This window comes from Anopheles nili, chromosome 2 (genome assembly GCF_943737925.1).
Source record: "Anopheles nili chromosome 2, idAnoNiliSN_F5_01, whole genome shotgun sequence".
Taxonomy (NCBI): domain Eukaryota; kingdom Metazoa; phylum Arthropoda; class Insecta; order Diptera; family Culicidae; genus Anopheles; species Anopheles nili.
Window position 1 is genome coordinate 37,191,237 of NC_071291.1, and position 19,041 is coordinate 37,210,277.

At 45.2% G+C, this 19,041-nt stretch overlaps 6 protein-coding genes across 6 annotated transcripts; 2 read left to right on the forward strand and 4 right to left on the reverse strand.

Annotated features, from left to right (window-relative positions):
* Nucleotides 1-2,557: 2,557 nt before the first annotated feature.
* On the reverse strand, nt 2,558-3,758 carry LOC128730649 (uncharacterized). The gene is made up of 4 exons (XM_053823724.1): nt 3,716-3,758; nt 3,403-3,611; nt 3,130-3,325; nt 2,558-3,032 (listed from the first exon to the last, which is right to left on the reverse strand). Exons 1-4 carry the CDS (start codon nt 3,756-3,758, stop codon nt 2,749-2,751), a joined length of 732 nt encoding a protein of 243 aa, XP_053679699.1. The 3' UTR covers nt 2,558-2,748.
* Nucleotides 3,759-4,440: 682 nt separating this feature from the next.
* LOC128730634 (uncharacterized) lies at nt 4,441-12,275 on the reverse strand. The gene is made up of 4 exons (XM_053823711.1): nt 12,226-12,275; nt 6,767-7,053; nt 5,687-5,814; nt 4,441-5,615 (listed from the first exon to the last, which is right to left on the reverse strand). Exons 1-4 carry the CDS (start codon nt 12,273-12,275, stop codon nt 5,349-5,351), a joined length of 732 nt encoding a protein of 243 aa, XP_053679686.1. The 3' UTR covers nt 4,441-5,348.
* A 694-nt stretch (nt 12,276-12,969) lies between these two features.
* On the reverse strand, nt 12,970-14,118 carry LOC128731804 (uncharacterized). Its single transcript, XM_053824946.1, has 2 exons — nt 13,980-14,118; nt 12,970-13,779 (listed from the first exon to the last, which is right to left on the reverse strand). The coding sequence occupies exons 1-2, from the start codon at nt 14,116-14,118 to the stop codon at nt 13,238-13,240; spliced, it is 681 nt and encodes a 226-aa protein (XP_053680921.1). The 3' UTR covers nt 12,970-13,237.
* Nucleotides 14,119-14,540: 422 nt separating this feature from the next.
* Nucleotides 14,541-15,508, forward strand: LOC128720692 (uncharacterized). Its single transcript, XM_053814381.1, has 2 exons — nt 14,541-14,847; nt 15,040-15,508. Exons 1-2 carry the CDS (start codon nt 14,541-14,543, stop codon nt 15,441-15,443), a joined length of 711 nt encoding a protein of 236 aa, XP_053670356.1. The 3' UTR covers nt 15,444-15,508.
* Nucleotides 15,509-15,760: 252 nt separating this feature from the next.
* Nucleotides 15,761-17,330, reverse strand: LOC128720610 (uncharacterized). Its single transcript, XM_053814289.1, has 3 exons — nt 16,576-17,330; nt 16,406-16,502; nt 15,761-16,313 (listed from the first exon to the last, which is right to left on the reverse strand). Exons 1-3 carry the CDS (start codon nt 17,319-17,321, stop codon nt 15,819-15,821), a joined length of 1,338 nt encoding a protein of 445 aa, XP_053670264.1. The 5' UTR covers nt 17,322-17,330; the 3' UTR covers nt 15,761-15,818.
* Nucleotides 17,331-17,758: 428 nt separating this feature from the next.
* Nucleotides 17,759-18,632, forward strand: LOC128720520 (uncharacterized). Its single transcript, XM_053814193.1, has 3 exons — nt 17,759-18,077; nt 18,164-18,196; nt 18,259-18,632. The coding sequence occupies exons 1-3, from the start codon at nt 17,759-17,761 to the stop codon at nt 18,630-18,632; spliced, it is 726 nt and encodes a 241-aa protein (XP_053670168.1).
* Nucleotides 18,633-19,041: the final 409 nt, after the last annotated feature.

Genomic DNA, 19,041 nt, shown 5'->3' on the forward strand with positions numbered 1-19,041 from the left:
TCGGAAATATTACAAGTAACGAAACAAAGCTTATATTTCGGATGAACCATTTTCATCAAGGACAACCATTACTCGTGCATGCATCTAATTCCAATTCTTTGTGTCCTTCAAACGAAATGTGTCCCACCGCAACGTTTCCCGCCAAAGCCACAAATCATACAGCCAATTCAAACCTCCCACCCCGAAACACCCAAACCCAGGAAGAGAATGCCAATTATTAAGACATACATTTTGACAATTTATATCCGTGACAGACAACATCGTACGGCCTCGGCAGTGCAAGCTAGGCAAAATGCAACACCCATAACTGCATGTTCCCCTGACTGTCTTGTCTGTTTTTAACATGCAGTACTCGTCCGACGTCCCACCCCACCAAAACCCATCGCTTCTCCCTCACCTACGCCACCCAACTCTGACGCCATTGCTTTTCTTCGACCCGTTTCAGCTCGATGGCGCTACGTACCACGCCAAGCAGGAATCGTCGGCGGGCGGTGTCGGCCGGAACATCGCCGAAGGGATTTACAAAATTTATGGTAACGTTAATCTGATTTCAGCGGTTGGCAACGATCAAGTGAGTAGTGACGGTTTCTTTCGCTGGGTTGCGCGCCCTCAAAAACAAACCCCTAAAACAATAAAACTAATTGCTTGGCCGTCCACTGGCTCGGGGCAGTTTTCTTTTCCTTTTTTGTCTGTCCACCCTCCCGGAAGCGTCTTGAATTCCACTCTTTCCACTTTTTCACTTTCCAGAACGGGAGCTACATTCGTAAGCTGCTGCCAAAACATTGCGCATCATCGATTGTCACGCTTGGCAACTGCCCAACGGCCAGCTTTTCGGTGCTGCTGGATCGCCAGGGCGACTGCCGGTTGGTCGTGGGTGACATGGATGCCCACAAGGCTATCACATCGGAATGGGTAAGTACGCCCAAGGGTTAGTTGTTTCATTAGAGTGCGCAAAGATTTATGGAATCAAACCGAGAAGCGTTTTTTTTCGAACTCGTACCTAAGAAAGAACTACATTTGCTGAGTCGAACAAGAACGGCTAACGTATTTTTTTCACTCAAACTCATTTGATGCGAGCAGTAAGCTGGACTACATTAAACCCAACGATTGCCCAAAATGCATTGAAATGCAACGATGCAATTGCAACGATAAATTGCACAAATCAGCTCAGAGCCAAGGCCACCACGTGCTTCGCCATCAATCGGCACCGCGTGCGAGTGGCCTTACGATTTCCTGGCAGTTATTTGTGTTTTTTTCTGTAATATTTGCTTAATGCATCTCGTTTCGGAGCGGTTTCGTAGTGCATTGCGCTACGTGAAACGCATTTCATCACCCCATCCTTCTGCAATCGAAATAAATGGTTCATCGTCGTCATTATTTTACTGACTTGCGTTCGCAACGTTCAACGCTACGGAACGAACCCAGCTCAATGTAAATGTTTGGTCACATCACATTAATGAAGATCGACGAACTTCAATCAATCAAGGGAAAGCGGTGGAATATTTGGATATATTTTCACCATATAAATTGCCATGTTTTCGGTCCAAATGAATTTCCATTTTGCTCACCAATTTTCGACCACTTTTTATTTGTTTTAATCCCGATCTGGCTATCATCTACAGATTAAATCGCAGACTCGATTGATCCAACAATCCCCGATGACGATTATTGACGCAAACCTAAGTGAAGATGCAATGGCGACGGTGTTTTCTGAATGCCTGCGGTATAACAAACCAGGTAAGTTTCCAGTTTCTATAAATATGTTATCGACTATACCATGTTTCACAGCTGCGCCTTTAAAGCTCCTGAGGCAACCTCCGAGATGCATGAAACGATGTACATCAAAGTACATTCCAGTAACTACTCACTGTTTAGTTATGAAAGTTTTATTTTGATACATCAATTACTACATCAATGATTGTGTCGAACGTATAATGTTGGTCCGATGTTCTGGGGGCATTTAGTATTGCAACATATTCGAACATTTAGAACGCACATAAACGTACAACGATATTTCGTCTTCCCGTATGGAATGCTTATTCGTTTCATAAACTTAGTGAATTATGGATAATGGACGGCAAACAAAAATAGAACAAACCCTATTGTTTTTTGATCGTTTCCCAAGCACTCGTTTGGTGTGCTTGGGAACGATTACACTTGAAAGCAACGCTCTACAAGCCACTTGGCAGCCTCAAGTGCGATTAAAATAATGCCAGAAATCATGCTTACAACTACAAGACACTGCTATGTAAAACGCTTGTAAAATGCTATAAAATCCGATTTATAAAAGAAACAAAAGTTTATCTAACCAGCTACGGACGGAAGGGTGAGCTAAAAGAGGAGCTCGTGTGCATACGTGCACGAGAGTAAAGCTCGTGAGAAAGATTTACAATTAGTTAAAATTAAAATTATCCTCTAATGTTTTTTTTTGTTGTTGTTTGTTTGTGTGTTATACTGAGGCACTTCTTGAGCTCTTCAGAAGATTACGCATTAGATTCGTCAAGCAAGGAATGTGTGTAAGGCCACGGTTATTCAATGATTCTTTGAAACGTTCCAATTATACGGCCATCGTTTGTTTTTTTTTTTTTTTCGTAGAGAATATAGAGGGGATTCGTTAGAGATTCCATTCGATCGTGTTTATAAGCCGAAGCTGTATAAACTGATATGGTGATAATGAGTAGTACTCCTCGTTTTGTGCATTGTACGAAGAGGTAGATTACAATTCGTTATGGGTGGGGGTTTGCTCGCTTAAATGTACCCACCGCTGTGCAGGCTACGGCTAGTGTGACGCGACATGTGGTATCCCGGTTCTTGCATCTGCATCTGCATAACCAAATTCTTGGCCTCACGGCGCATCTCGTACGATTTGCGCGATTCCTTGTACAGCAGCAGTGCAGCCAGCCCAAGAATCAAGAACGATACTACGGCTAACTCGTACGACCACGAGAGAACGTTGAACTTCGGGTACATGAGCCAATCGCGCCGGTACGCGTTTCCACCAAAGATGGCCACGGCTAAGAACATGAATAGTGCTAGAAAAGGGAATGTAATGCATGAATGATTGAATCAAAGCTTAATAGGGTGCTCTGCACATAACACAGTAGGCCACCGCTTGCTAGACACACTTACATGACGAGGCTATGCCGACGAAAGAAAAGCTGCTTAGCAGCCATTCGTAGCGCAACACGATCTTCAGTGGCCACCTTACAATCTCGCATGCCATGATAAACAGTGAAACGAATGTGAACAGAAAGGAAATGGTCATGAATCCTTGCACCACCATTAGCCACCCCGGCAGCAGGTACTCTCTGATGACGTAGTACTCCTGCAAACAGAAAGCATTCGTTAATTAGCGCGCACAGATGGGCGCCAGAGCGCGCGTCATTAGCCAGTTGGACATACCTCGCTGAAGATGTGATGGCAGCCGTTGAATTGCTTCGGGAACTGGTAGTACGGGTAGGTGAAATCACGGAAACAATACTCCCACAAGCCCATGTTTTTGAAGCTGCTGAATGATTCCGGATACGACACGATCCAGTAGGGCGAGCAAAAGCTCATCAGCAGAAACACTGCCGCGACGTACGAGAGCACAGCTCCGATCACGAGCGCATCTAAACCAAGCGAGAATGAGGAAACAAACGTAAACATATTCGCATTGTTGCAGTGAAGGCGAATTCCTTTGGATTCGGGTTTCACTCTGTACCGCCGCACTTACTCGACGCTTTAGGATATTCGTTCTTTTCCACCGTCGACGACATCGCGGCAGAAGGCACTTGGGGGGGGGGCGGTGGGCAACTAGCGAAGCGGACGCCAAAAGGATGGGTTTTGATAAATTAAAACAGGCACGGCACAAACGCAACCCAAATGAGGCAGCAGTAGCTGGAACGGGGTGTGTCCATAAACGAAAACGAGCAAACAAACGAAACTGACACGGGCGTTTGACAACAGTCTCGAGCGTTACCGTACAGGCCGTAACGCTTAGGGTACACGCAAACGACCGCCATGCCTGATGCAACAAACCCTACAACAGTCATAGCAGATGCATGCATTATGGAAAATGCACTTCAATTGCACTTTAGTATGGCTTGCGGTGTAACGATAGAATTTTCAATTCTTTCGTTTTCTTTTTACAAACCTAACTGCTGTTGTATAAATATGTGTGGCAGTTTTGTATTAACGACACGCTTCGTTTGCTTTAAGACCATCTGGCAATGTGGCGATGGGCAATGATTTGAAACTGAGTCACCAAAGAGCACATGTTTTATGACTGAAAGTTTCTATTGAACCCCTGGAATGTATTCAAATGTGAAATTAGTTGCTGAATTAAATACGAACTATGTATCATTATCACATTACCAGTATTGGATCAACATACGGTTCGTATATTTTCTCAACATTAAAACACGAGTTATGAAAACAGCTGTTTCTGTATAAATCTAAAAGATTTTTCGTCTAGAATTTATTTCATTATTAATAAATTTGATTGTTATTTAAAAACTCTCCAGCCCCTCCTGAACACGTTTCGCTTATTTTGATTTTTTTCCCTCAGAATCGGTAGTAAAAAAGTAATCAGGCTCAATATTTTTATGTCTGTTTGATTTTTTTCTAGTAAGGCCATATGTTCACTCTATATATGTAGTTTTTCGTTGTACCGAGAGCTAAAAATTCATGATATGAAATTATTCGAAGGATACGCAAACTTACACAAACGTTTTCAAAACTGTACAACACGCTCAACGTGGGCCGTCTATTGTAGAACGCATTGTTTGTGCTGAATGATGGAATGTGTGAGCTTTTAACGCTGCAGTAACACAAATGCATGATTCGAATCATTGATTGAGAATTACCGCAAAACATACGGCAAGGACCAACGCGGGTTTTCGTATTCCGGTCGTTACTCTATTCCATTTTAAACATGCAACAGAGCACAGGCAATTAAAATTACGTACGATAAAGGTTAAAAATTGGACGGACAGTTTCCGAAGAGCGTAAAAATATAAGATTACTACGAACGAACTGCTTTTCTAAAAAGTAGAAGACACTCCTAAAGCATCGGCATGGACGGTTTGTTGATTGAGATTACGTTAGATAACTAATCGTCGCTTATTCGTTAAAATGTATCGACCGCTCCTGCCTCCTATTCGCGGCAGTGTACATGGTCAATCTGCATCTCCGCGCGGCCTGTGTCAATCATACCCCCAACCGCTGTTAACTGTTGTACTTTGCGATAATGAATTTGATCGATCGATGGGATTTTTTTTTTTGGAATGGATCGACGGGCGCGGATTTTGTGCGATACATGATGTGTACAGTTGCGTTGGACGCTGGGTGCGGGTCGCCAGCCAGCATTAAGCTTTCGATTCGCTGTCCATCTGGATCTGCGTTTGCGATTCCTTCAGCTGTCGCCGCTTTCGGGCTTGTACGTGTGCCTCGGTGAAAAACAGGGAAGACGAGACGCCGCAGGCCACGACACCGATGCAAGCCAGGATGAACGACCATCCGAACCAGTTGTTGGCGTGCTCTGGCATCCATTTGTCCTTGTTGCCGAAGCATGCGAACACGATGACACCGATGCTGCCGCAAACCGATGCCGCCAGCGTGATGTAGCTGATTGCCTGTACCAAGAAGCGGTCACATGATGAGACGCAAGTTTACAACAACCGAGACACTGGCGATAAAACCTTACCCTGATGAGTTTGACAAAGAACTTTTGATCCGGTCCGGCACACAGGAAGTACAGCAGCACCAACACCATCGCCAGGATAACGCCTATGGCACAGAGCGTGTAGAAAAACTGCGTCGCTACCATAAACGCTGGAAATGAGAGTGAATAGTTTGCTTTACTACTTGGTGGTGCGCACTTTGCGAGCCACTCCAACCTAATCACGGTTTAGCACGAACAACTACGAATAATTGCCACCTCGTGCCTGTTGCGAAAGTTTTCCTGCATCGAGAACTTTTCTATCACGCAAAGGGGGCACACAAGTTGTTCTTAGGGAAACAATAATCTAAATCAATTTACGCTATTAGAGAAGGGAATCGATTAGCTTGGAACTGGCAAAAACAAATTCCAAAAGAAAACATATATCCTCTGGAATGGAACGTCGATCACGTATGTACAATGGGACTTTATTAACCGCACACAAAAGTGTGACGATGCTGCGTGAGTCAGAAACCATCCAACCGGTGGCATACAGTTAACGCCTTAATTCATTCCCGACTAGTTCCGTCGCACGCGCCACCGTCATGCAATGCCACTGTCCAGCGATCAGCAGACAGCATTAGATGTGTTGTTAGCACCCAACTCCACTGTACCCCCAACATGGAACGCGATCGAGACAGTTTATAGGTCAGTTGCAGTGCGGTAAAATATTTAAATATGGCTCCTAACATCAACCGCAATTTAAGTACGTGCGTGATCGCACGCCGATGGGGTGCCATTTCTATAATTTTACGCCTGAACGCTCTCGTCGCGTGAGCGTGTCAGAAGAAAAAAAAACGCCTCTAAAAAGAAGATTAAAATGTTTCGTTTACACTTATAAAATGTACGAAAAATGGAGCACGCTCGATCGCTCGACCGTTTGCGATTGTGATTCATTGGGCGCGCACTCGCCCCGTGGGGTACCCATCGATGACAACATTTCATCTGCGACGCCACGCGGAGTCGCTAGCGTTAATTAGTTCAATTGAAGGTTCTCTCTCCGTTCATTTGTCGTCTGCTGCCGGGGGTGGGCCAAGCACATATGCTTCTGGCGCTCGTACTTACGTGGGATAAGGAATCCGCGAATCTCATCGTATCCGGTCGTGAAGGGATCGTACACCCAGCGGCAACCGACGAAGAACCGCCGCTGGTAGTCATCGTTTACGTCGGGCAGCGACCGGAAGCAATGTGTCCACAGGCCCAACCGATCGAGCTTGGCACCGGTGATCCGGTAGTCGCTTACCAGCCAACTCGGTGTGGCAAAAGCGACCAACACCGTCACGAGCGCGATCACAAACACGCCAACGCCGCAGTTCCCGGACAGTGAGCGCCGCTTCATAGTGGCGATGTTGCTGTGGAAGATGTTAAAAACGTTCATATAGATAGGCTTCATGATTTACGGTATGAAATAGCATTGCATGAATTAGGAAATTTAATGAGCGGAAGCGGCTAAATGGATGAAGAATAACAGCTAAGATGCTCTTAATAGCGTACACTTGTCTCTCTGGTCGAATTCCTAACTCAACCAACCAAAACATCCACCGAAAGAAGAGTAGGGTGGCTACCATAAACCTGCGAAACCCAGCAGAACTATTGCATTGTTCGGGTTTCGCTATCACCGATCGGCACCGTGGAACGTGTGTGCAAAACATCATCAGGCTCACATTCCCTTTTTAATGCCCCGCTGCGGGGCAAACACGCTAACTGGCCACAATGCAACCTGTTGCCGGGCGCCGGAAGCCAGACAACTTTAGTGCGGTTGGTGGTGCGCTCCAGGGAAAGTTTTGCCACACACAATTACCCACACAGGAGGCACTGTGAAGGCACCGCACCCCTAAAAAGAACAAAACCTCCCTAGGGGAGATGCATGCAAACGGGGAAGAACGAAAAACAAGTGCATCGAAGGAAGGCGAATAATTTGCAGTCGGTCGAGAAAGTGATAAAAAAGTACACTCCATTTTGTTGCCGTTGTTGCGTAGGGTGGTATTTTAGTTAAAGCGTTCGAAGTGGCACGATTTAAAGAAGTTTTATGCTCCTGTAATACGTTTAACGATGACCGTTGCATTCAAGGAATATTTTTTTTTTTATTTAGAGAAGATGTTCCAATCGGTTTATTGTTAAAATGATTAAGCGCGCTTTGAATGAATGTTGAATATTGGATTATAGTAGTTCAACGAGGCTATCAGGTTCTTACGGATGATATTCCTGAGACTCGACCCGTCTGGAATCAGGAAACATGAACCCAAAGAAAAAGCACCTAACCCCCGGAAAAAAACCCCAGTTCTCACCACGTGCTATTGTTGGCGGCAGGGAAAACTGTTCCCTGTCACGCACGTCACCCAAACGGTGGCATACGTTATACTTGTTTGCATTAACATAAAATGGGGGGAGCGTACGGCGTTCTATCAGGCGAACATAGCGCAAGAACAAAAAAAAGGGGAACATAACACTTAAACTGCGCGGCAAAATTATCGGGATTACTGGGCTACTACTAGCTACCCTACAACTGCTAGCAGTTGGGTTACATCTTCCAACCTGAAGCACGATAAATAACCGCAATTACTAGCGTCCAGGAGATGGCGAGTGCCATTTAAAGAAAATTATCTTTCCCGGTGCGCGCCATTACACGTTAGTGCAGTGGGTGAAACTGTGTGAAATGAAGCGTGGTTGTGTGAGTTTAGTGTCACCTAGGAAACATGCCGTTCTAAACACTACTAAACACAACGCCTTTTACTACCGCGGACCTCGCGTTTACAATGCACCTTTCTGTTGAGACGTCTACGCCTGTCCTTTTGGTTAGTGCGGAAAGCGCAACTACTAGCAGTGGCCGTTAGTAAAGCTCGTCGAAAAAATTGTGCATGCACATTGTCTCTGAAGCAAACATGCAGTCGAAAGCATGGCAGAAGTCGCCATGGCCAAGCAGTAGCTTATCTAACGTCATCAAGCACGTCGTATGGGGTACTCACAATGGGTTGGATGATCTTTGTGCGAAACCAAGCAACAAAAAATAACCCCACCCTCGCTCGCTGTTCCGGTTGACCTGCAGACACCGGCAATTAAGCCACGAACGTAAGCGACTGGCCCTGCTTACTTAGCGAGCAGACGTATATCCTTGACGGGCGTTTAGGCGTTTGAGGCGGCGTTTCTAAGAGCGGAAAGTAAGAAAACAGACACGTATGCTTATGCGATCGGTGATATCAGCCACAATGTGGGAGCTTGGGTGGGAGGAAAGGTCACTCCACCCTCCACCCTCCCGGTAGGACAGGTGGAAGAAACATTGTCCTCATTGTCTCTCAAGCATGGGAGCATTAACGGGGCACAATGGCCACGAGAGTTTGAGCCGCGTGTCGGTCAGGTTGCAAGCCGCTATCACGATCGCGCACGGTGAGGATCATAAAGTGGCCAACCGAAAATGATTCCCGCATGGGTTCGGATATCCTCACCATCGTTGGTTCCACACCACACCACGGACACGGTGCTGTGGCTTCTCCGCCTAGCTCACTCCTGGTAGCAAGGCGACAATAGCACACGTGCAGACCGCAAATGACGATTAACGTGTTCACTGCCGTGTGACTCGAGTGCCATAGGCTGTTGTGGGATTGGGCATTCGTCCTTGGCACGGTTTCCCCTGATGTGGGGGGTGATGGCATTCCATCATTCCCACGCAGGAAGAAGGCGTTATGCCTTTTCGCACCCATCAAAACCATCCATTCATTTGGTGTGTTGATCCTTCCATAATTCGTGCGTCTCTTTCTCTCTCTCTCTCTCTCTCTCTCTCTCTCTCTGCTTCAGTATTTTTCGAACCAACGGACATGCGGATCGCGGATAGACCTTTTGCCGGAAATGCGTCCCTTGCGGCGATCGCTCGAAAAGCGATCAAATTCGCCTCGCCTAACATCAGCGAACTGGCCCAAATCGCTCAAGCGCTTCACTATCCCGGTACGATACCGGCCATGGCTGTGGACGAGTACTCCAGCATCGAGAAGCTGCTTGCCGACATCAAACCGCTCGGGTTGTACGTAAACGAAACCATCGATCACGTGCTCGTAACGCTCGGCCATCATGGTGTGGCCGTGTTCCGTCGTAACCCACCGACGGATCCATTCTTTCACGCCAGCAGCCAGTACCGAACGGTCACGAACCGTGGCAGTTCCCAGGGACGCTTCTATCCCGCTCGAAAGTTGTCACAAATTAGTAACGTTTCCGGTGCGGGCGATAGCTTCACGAGTGGGTTTATTGTGGCCGCCCTGGCCGGACGGACGGAACCGGTGTGCGTAAACGTGGCTCTCGAGGCGGCGGGTTGTGCTCTGAAGGCTCGTGGCGCTGTAGCCGAGCGTTACTTCGACATGACGCACCAGTGCTGGATGGACGACGGACTTGCGGCCGGCTGTCGTGTGCTCGACTAAAGAATATACCTCAACGGTGTGGAGGTTTTGAAAAACAATCATTGCAAGAAGCTATTGAGAGGAACATTTGAATGCGTTTCTTAGCGAGGAAAACCCTCCGGTGACAATTTTTATATCATTATCAAACAAACACAATCCCCAACACAAGCCGCTATCGTTCGATTCTTCCAGCTAGTTTAGGTTATACAACACGTGGGTAAGAAAGGAACAGGGAAAATGCGTTCACACGGCGTTCTGTTGTTGAGACTATCGTGAGACCGGCCTGCCGCCCTGGCGATTGCTCCCAGATGAATGCATTTTAATCTACCGATTCAAGTACAAAACAACGGCGACATACTTTGGCCTGGGAGACTAGTATAAACATACAGTAAAACAGCCCTCCAAAAATGCAGCAGAAAACTAATTCATTTTATGGCGTTTTACACTTACACAATCGTTCCTACGCTACTGCTACAAAACTATGCTAATTGCCGGTAAATAATCTGCATGCGTTTCGAATGCTCCCGCGTAACCGTGTTGGGGACACACGTTTGGGTCCAATTTGTCTGGCAATTTCACCACAGCAGCTTTTTCCGCCGCAGTAGGTGCCGATTCAACAACAGAACCATTTATCTCGTCTTCCCGTGCGGCGTCGGCACAGGCGACCAATTGATGGTAAAATAAAACTTTCACGGCAAGTAATTTCCCACCCCAAAAGTGCAAGTGGCTCCCCGGAATGAGCTCAAGACGTCTTCTCAAGATAGGTTGCTAGTAACCGATGTGTGCCATATTTCTGCAAAGCCCTGCATACTCTCGGTGGGACGGTGGGGTTCGCGATCGGAACCCTTCAAAAGAGTGCCGTTTTGGTCACAGCACTAATTGGCTTCCCGATCCAACAACAACCGTTCGCGGGCGCGCGCGCGCGTGTGTGTGTGTGTACAGAAGGAGATGGTCAAACAAGGGCCTCTGTTTTCCGAGCTTCGCCGCTACCCTTTGGCGAGTGTAAACAATCCATCAACTGTTCCTTCGTACTGTTAGCGCGCCACGGTTACGAGGTTGGGGTTTTTCCCGCAAAAACCCGACCACTTCGGTGAGAATTTCACGGGTCGAAACTCGGGTTTACGGTTGTGCTCTTCTGCGCCTTTTTCTTCAGTCGCCCCACCGAAATACCGCAAATCGGTGGGGGTTTGTCGAAATATTTACTCGCAGCAAACAAAGCAGCCCATTTCTCGAGATGGGCGAAAAGGAGCATGCCATGATTATGATGATGCCTTGCTGGCGGCGATGACCAACTGTTGCTTCGACGGTAGCAAAGAGCACACACAAGGGCTATGGTTTAATGACAGGTGATCTTTTTGAGCGCCACCGTTCGATCCGATCTATCAATTAAAAATGCATTTTCCCGAATCAGGTGTGAGGGACGCGCAACCGATGTTTTTGTTCGCGTCGTAAACACACCCCACGTCGCCGCGCCGTCAACACTCTTCTTCTTCAAGTTGTTCACAAGTGTCGTAAGCGTCAGTTTCCCGTAACGCGAGCCCCTCCCTAGTAGAGGACGAGTTAATCGGTTAGATGGCGTTGCTCTACGACTGTCACTGGATTGTTCTAAACACACTGTTGGGGTTTGTTAGCTATACGACACGAAATGAGTCACTGTCGGGATGGCAAGAAGCACATCGATGATTCTACACGGTTCCAGCCGTACGGGCCCCTGTATGTAACTCGCACCAACCACACTCGAAGAAGGGCTTTTACGAAGGTTTCATTCCATCACTTGGAAGGGGACATGGGACCCCCTTGACCAGTGACCCCGATTTGATGCCACATTACTTTAAGAGCTATCACAAAACTGCTTAGGATTGGGAAAAATGTCACGCACAAACCATACGATGAAGGTTTACACAATGGGAGACAGCGCCTGCTGCCAGCGACGGTACACTTGTTTTCTATCCACGCCTTGCTCGTAGCACCGTCGTCACCGTGCGCTATGTACTGTGTTGGCGTTGCCGAAGTTGACGGAAAATTTGCCTCGGCGTATGGGAAACAAAAGCTGCCCGATCCACGGAAATAATGATCTATCGAAATGCACCTCCCGGCCACCCGGAGAAGGTGGGGAGCACGCGTTTCCTGGGCACTTACTTTGTTGTCGTTTTGGCACGCCCAGATAGAAGCTCCGAATTTTGTTGCATTACTTCGACGCACACACATACACACTGCGGGCGAAACCTTGCCAGTTTCTTAGCGGACCTTTTTGAAATGCCTACAGCGCCCCCGCTGAAGTAGCCCGCATACGACAGCAGTACAAGACGAGCACAAATTAACTGCATTTTACTGAACATACCTCAAAATCAGTTGTGTGGGCCATTTTGAAGTATGTTTAGAGGCAATTTTGGGGTTTAAAGTATATGATATTGATCACTATAAAACTACAAATTCGCTGGTTGTTTCATCAGTCTTTAGGCGACGCTTAAGGTGCATGAACACGGTTAAAACATTGCTAGACGAAACCTTACAACAGCGTCAATGGTTGCAGTAGCTGCAATTACTGGAATCTAGCATATGCTGCACTTATTAGGCACCAGAGAAAATCTTTTGCAGGCTTATGGTTTTTAAAAATTACATTAATTTGGTTTTATTTACTCGCTACACATTTGCGTTGATACAATCCTTATTCCCAGTTCCATGTAATCCTTTTCCTTAACACGTTCTATAAAATTATTTGAATTCAATTTCGCGAAATTCGTTAATAGGATTATGATTTATCAATCTTTTAGAATATCATAAGCAGCAAATTTGTCTCAGTACTTCAGCATCCATACCATTCTAAAAGTGCAAACGTATCATGCAGTAATGGGGTTTCAAAAATCCCCGGACATTGCAGTTCTTTCGCGCTAACGACCCAATAATGAGCATTTAATGGAACTGTCGCATGTTGTAAGACACAGGTAAACTTTACATTTATTCCTCTTGGACGGATTTCGGTTCTTTACGAGATTATTACCTATAGCTAACTTTCGCCCACTTGCCTGCATTTGTACGCGTTACACGTTCTAATCGAAATGGAAATGTATGATTAATATAAAAAATAGATTTAACCTATCGGTAAAAGGCATCGTTAGTGCTGCATTCCGAGTCGGAATGCTTTATAATCTTATATATCGGTATGTCCTCCGCGATATTTTCGCTCGTCCATGGTGTATGCCGCGGCCAGCTCGGTATTGGCGATGTTATTCAAACGACGATAGGTCGCTCGTCGTGCCTCCACGATGAACAGTATCCCTGCCGGAAATAGGGCAAACGTGCCGACGACGGCCATTGCAAACGACCACCCCATATCATTATGCTCCCAGTTTGGCATCCAGTCGCGGCTATCACCGTAACACCCGAACGTGGCCACCGCTATGAGACCGCAAAATGCTGCCATCAGCAAAACGGTACCGTTGGTCAACAACAGCATTACGTATCGATCGTTGTCCCGCGAGCATGTCAAAAACATGAGCGTCATAAGAGCACCCATCAGGAGCAAGGTGAAGCAAAGCGTGAAGAAAAACTGCACCGCAATGAAGAATCCGGGCAGGATGTAGTCGTGGATGATGTAGTACTCCTCCTCGAATATCCACATGCACCCATCGAAGGGGTAATCGTACCATCGGTGAATATCTTGGAAGTTGCGCAAGCACAGCTCCCATAGGCCTGTAAAAGGTACATAAAGCGAAATTTTACAATTAATAATCCAGAAATCGGCATAGTCCAATGTTTGTATACACGAGTTTTTCCCTCACTCACTCCCCACTGGTTTGGCTTGCCCAGCAGCGATCATCATGACACACCCAAAGATGACATGGGGCACCGAAAGATCGCTCCGCAAAGTGTAGTGCTACGGCGTAACCTACCGAGATTGGTGAACTTCGGGTGCTCCAGCTCGCCATCTGTTTGCAGCCAGTAGGGCGAGCAGAAAGCGATCAGAATAAATAAAAATGCAAAAGCCGTAAAACCGACCGCAAACTTTCCCGTTCTTGTGCTTGCGCCCATTTTGACGTTTTTGAATAAACTAAAACTAATCTGTTTGACAATTCATCAATGCGAAGGAATCGAAATCAAGCAACGCCTTCAAGGAAGTATTCTACTATCTACTCGCGGACCACATAAATGCATACAATAATATGAATGGTTTAGTTTTACGTTGAAACAAGCAACTATATGCTAAATTAATGTTATTTTTTGTACAACCCTTCATTTGTATGCTATTTTAAAATTGCATTGTAATATACATTCACCACAAAGACACAGCATGTTTTCATCCATCTCTATGTACCTTGGGATAAAGTAAACGTAAATAAACGAACAGCTACTCAACAAACTGCATTGACGCTCTTGATCGCACTCTGTTTGCTCTGTTGTTATTTAGCAAATTAAATGCAATAGTTAATTGCTGTGCAAAAAGTCGTACAGTCATGGCGCGTCGAAATGTGTGGTCACCTGAGGAAACCAGAGAGCTGCTGGCTGTTATCAAGGAGCTGGATTTGATGAAGTCTTTTGGCGAAGAACGCAATAATAAACTTTACCAAATTGCCCAGGATGAGCTGAAGCAGCGGGGCTTCCTGGACAAGGACGCGTTTCAAATCGAGCACAAATGGAAGAATCTTAAGCGGACGTACTACAAAACGAAGCGAGAGAACTATCTTATCGAATCGTGCGAATTTTTCGAGGAACTAGATGAGCTGATGGCTATGAAACCAGTATCAACAAACAAAACCAAAGGTAACCTTGAAAAAACATTGACAACAATCCGAACAAACGATAGGAAAACTATAACATTTAGAGTAGAGCACTGCCCATCGTTAGGATATTTCATTTTGTAGCTACTACAATGTTTATCTTACTTTAACGCAGATGGCACTGGAGAATAAGTTATTAAAACACACTCATTTGTTTTACACCTATCCAAACCAGGTTCCGATCAACCTAAACGGCCGAGAGCTGTGCTGGAAAATTTTGACCTTTTGCTAAGCAAGCTTGCAAAGGTTGACCGTGAAAATAATGATGACTTTTTCAAAAAGCAAAAGGATCTGGTAGACTACGAGTTTGATCTGTATACGCAGGATGAACGCATGTACACTTCGAAACTTTCGCAGCTGTTGAACAAAAATACCGACGACTTTTGCGCGAGAGCGCAGAAAATTTTACTATTGGAAGGAATTATAGGAGGCGAAGAGTTCGATGGGGAAATTCCAAACATGGAACTTACAGTGGAAGCGGAAGAATCTATTTCAGCTGATCCGGCGGAGGAAATGGTAATCAAAAAAGAGAAAGTGAAAGAGTTTTATCAGACTTGGAGAGAGGAGGAAACTTACTGAACTGCACCGAACCGGAAATGCCCAAAGAATCTGCTAATAAATTTGCCCTGTGCACGATTAGTTAAAGCGTAATATATAAATTTTCCCGCCTATGAAACATTCATATTAAACATAATGTTTTTATGTTTGTACGCACCGAAATAAGTTAAATCATTGGGGGTCAATTTTCATAACGTTTCATAAGGTGGTCCGAACCTCGAAACTGCTAAAACGACATAAACAGGTTAAGGTTTGTTCATCAAGTTTCATGAATAGTTTATTAGTTTCCGGGTAAAATAAATCCTGTTCCCCGAAGCTGCTGGTCAAAAAACGAACATATCAACAAAAGCGGAAGTTGCAATTTGAGCCAACGGAAAATTCGGTTTGGTCCTAGGACTAGTTATTAGTTTCGTTTATAAAGTACACCTGATGATTGTAATCGATCGATCTATAAACATACTTCGAGTGAAAGTAATCTTTCAACACATCCCTCGTGAATTCTCCCTCTAACGTCGTAGTGTAGCTATTAGTAGTTGAGCCATCCGGTTGCGGAAACTTTTGTTCAGATTCCTTGGCCGTATCTTTCCACGATTCGAAGAATGGAACCTTCCTCTTTTCCATGATGTTGTGCAGAATGCAGCACGTTAGCAGTATCTGTGGCACAAAGTTGATGTCGATGTCTATTTTCTTGTGTAATATCCGGAACCGCGCACGGAGTCTCTCGAATGCTTCATCAACCGCTACTCTCGCTTTGCCCAGGTGTTGGTTAAACGTTTCCTCTTCGGCCGTCTGCGGTGCTACGTAGCCGTGCACCAGCCAAGGCAGCAAAGGGTACGAAGTTTCGGACACGATGAACGATTTGACATTATTTCCGTTAATATTCTGCGAAGGCTGTAAAATTTGCAGGAACAAATATAAAAGAATCAATTCATGATGGACGTTTGATCGAATTGCAGTCGATTGCAGGGCGCTCGCAAACATACCAATTCCGAGCCGGTGAAATGTTGATATAATCCCGAATCTCCGAGCACGGCACTATCATCAGTTGCTCCGACATGTCCACACGTGATGTGCCGGAATCTACGGGGTAAAATAAAATGGATGCGTTCTGTGAAAATGATATCTCCCTTTTCCGAACCAATAAACCACTTACACATGGTTGTTGTCCACCACGGCTTGCAATATCAACGAAGGCCATTTTTTCGAGTTGATATAGTTTTTGGAATCAGCCAGCGATGGTGTTATGGGTATGTGAGCCCTCCCCATCGCTCCCATGATCATCGGAATGTCGGACTTTTCCTCAAAGGCCTTGTTTAGTTCAAGTATTTCCTCTTGATCCGGGAGAAAAATCTCAGAGTCCATGTAGTATTTCACCATCGATTTGCAAAACTGATGCACGCAGTTTTTCACCGTAGCCTTGTGCACCCCAAACTGGTTCCCTATGGTGGTGTAGTCTGCCCCAGTCGTCAGTTTGTACAGGCCGATGCCGACCTTCTTTTCCGTGCTGCAGGACTGCGCCGCCAGAAGTGGGTGCGGCGCGAGATCCTGCTTGAGTGTGTCGACCAGCGCCTCGTACATTTCCCGATCCATCCGGAAGTGTTCCAGTAGCTCCTCGTCGTTATCCTCCTGCTCGAACAGCTCTCGGAACCACTTATCGTTGCGGCTCAGCTTCCAAATTTTGCGCGTCGGTATGTTGTCCAATAGCTCGGTTTCGAGCTTGCTGCTCCAATCCTTTCGGTGCGATTCCCCATTCCGCTTGAGCTGGTACCGCAAGCGTTGCAGGAATATCTTATAGCGCTTTTTCCTGTTTGTATCGTACTGTTTGAACGTCTCGGCCTGCTTTGTCGAGTACGTTAGGAATAGGTTCTCTATTGCCTGTCGTTTATGCTCCAGATCCATGGTTAACCAAATTACCGCGTATAAACGAAGCTTGTATAGCTCATCCAACTATGCTGGCGATCGAAAAAAACGCGCACACTCTTCGAGCAGGGCTCGTAACTGTCTCTCTGGGAAGCTTGGGTTGAAACGTCAGAAAATTTCACCACCAACTAACTTCACAGCTCAATGTTTGCTGTCGTCAAAGCAAGCTCCTAAATATGTCTTTTCGTGAGGGTAGGTTTAATTCGTAGATTTAAAAAAGAACACCTGTTTTCGACAGTAATTGTAGACATCAGGTTTTGGTGAAGCTAGTTGGGACGCGCTGAAGACAGCTGGAGCTAATCACCTCAGCGTCCTGCTAGTGAGTGTGGTGAATTTAACGTCACAACAAATCAGAGGGATGTTGATGGCGTCAGGCTGCGTAAAAAACACAAAACAGTTTCGGTACCCGTGCGAAGATGGCTCGTAGAAATGTGTGGAGCGGTGAGGAAACGATGGAGTTGCTGGAGGTCATAAAGGAGCATAATTTCATGCGAATGTTTGCCACCGCCGGACGGGGTCAGAAGGAACACGATGTATACCGGATGATCGAAGAGGAAATGCAGAAAAACGGATTCGGTGGCAAGGACGCAGGCCAGATTTATCATAAATGGAAGAACTTAAAGAGAGCCTTTTACCAGTCTAAGAAGTTAAATAAAGGTAGAGCAATCTGCGAATTTGCTGAAGAGTTGGCCGATATACTGGAGCAACCGTGTGCCTTGAAGAGACGTGAACCAGGTTTGCTAATACCAATAGACGTGAAATGAAACTACGATTGGTTTAATTATATTTTATTTATTCTCCCTTTATCAAATCTCTTTTAGAACCACCCGCCGAAATAATCGAAGGTGCACCAGGTAACTTTTGATTCATTATTATCTGGTTTAACCCACATGCTAATGTAAATATTTGCTTGTAGCTCCTGTGAAAAAACGTAGCAATAGTCAAATTAAAACAATTCGGAACCAAATTATTACAAAATTGGCCAAAGCACAAAGCGAGAATGCTGAAGAATTCTCCAAAAAGTGGAACGATTTGAATGATTACGAGTTCAAACTGTACAAGCGGAAAGAAAAGGAGCAGACCAATGTGATGAATCAAATATTGGAAGACAGTAAAGTACATCTAAAGGAGCAATGTCATAGCATACTAGCAGGACAATTAATCGCCGTAAGCAGTCAACCAAATGAAGATTTAGATGAGCTGAATGTAATTGAAATTGAAACAACCACCATGAATAATGGCACCGAAGGCACCGTTAAGGAATTTTTACATGCAATAAAATTCGAATAAAGCAGTTTAATTACTATATAACCAATTTATAATTATAATCATTTCGTATTTTTTTAATAATTATAAATATTTTGTATTTTGAAATGCACAGTTGACCAGTTCGTTAAACGTTGATTTTATTTGGAAGCAAAATTTTGTAATTTTTTTTCTTTTTTAACTTTCTTTCAACATGAAATATTAGGAGACATGTTCTACCATCTGTATTGGCCATTTATGTATTATTTTAGCTTGATAGCTTCAATATTTTTTATTGCTGAGGATTTAAGGAACTTACACAAAATAGCTAATCAAACCAAGGTACTTAAGCTGTTTAAATGTAAGGTAAGCATACCTCCAAAATTTACAATATGTCACAGTGCCACAGTTGTAAACAATAACATACGCTTCGATGGCTCTTGGATTCCGTTTT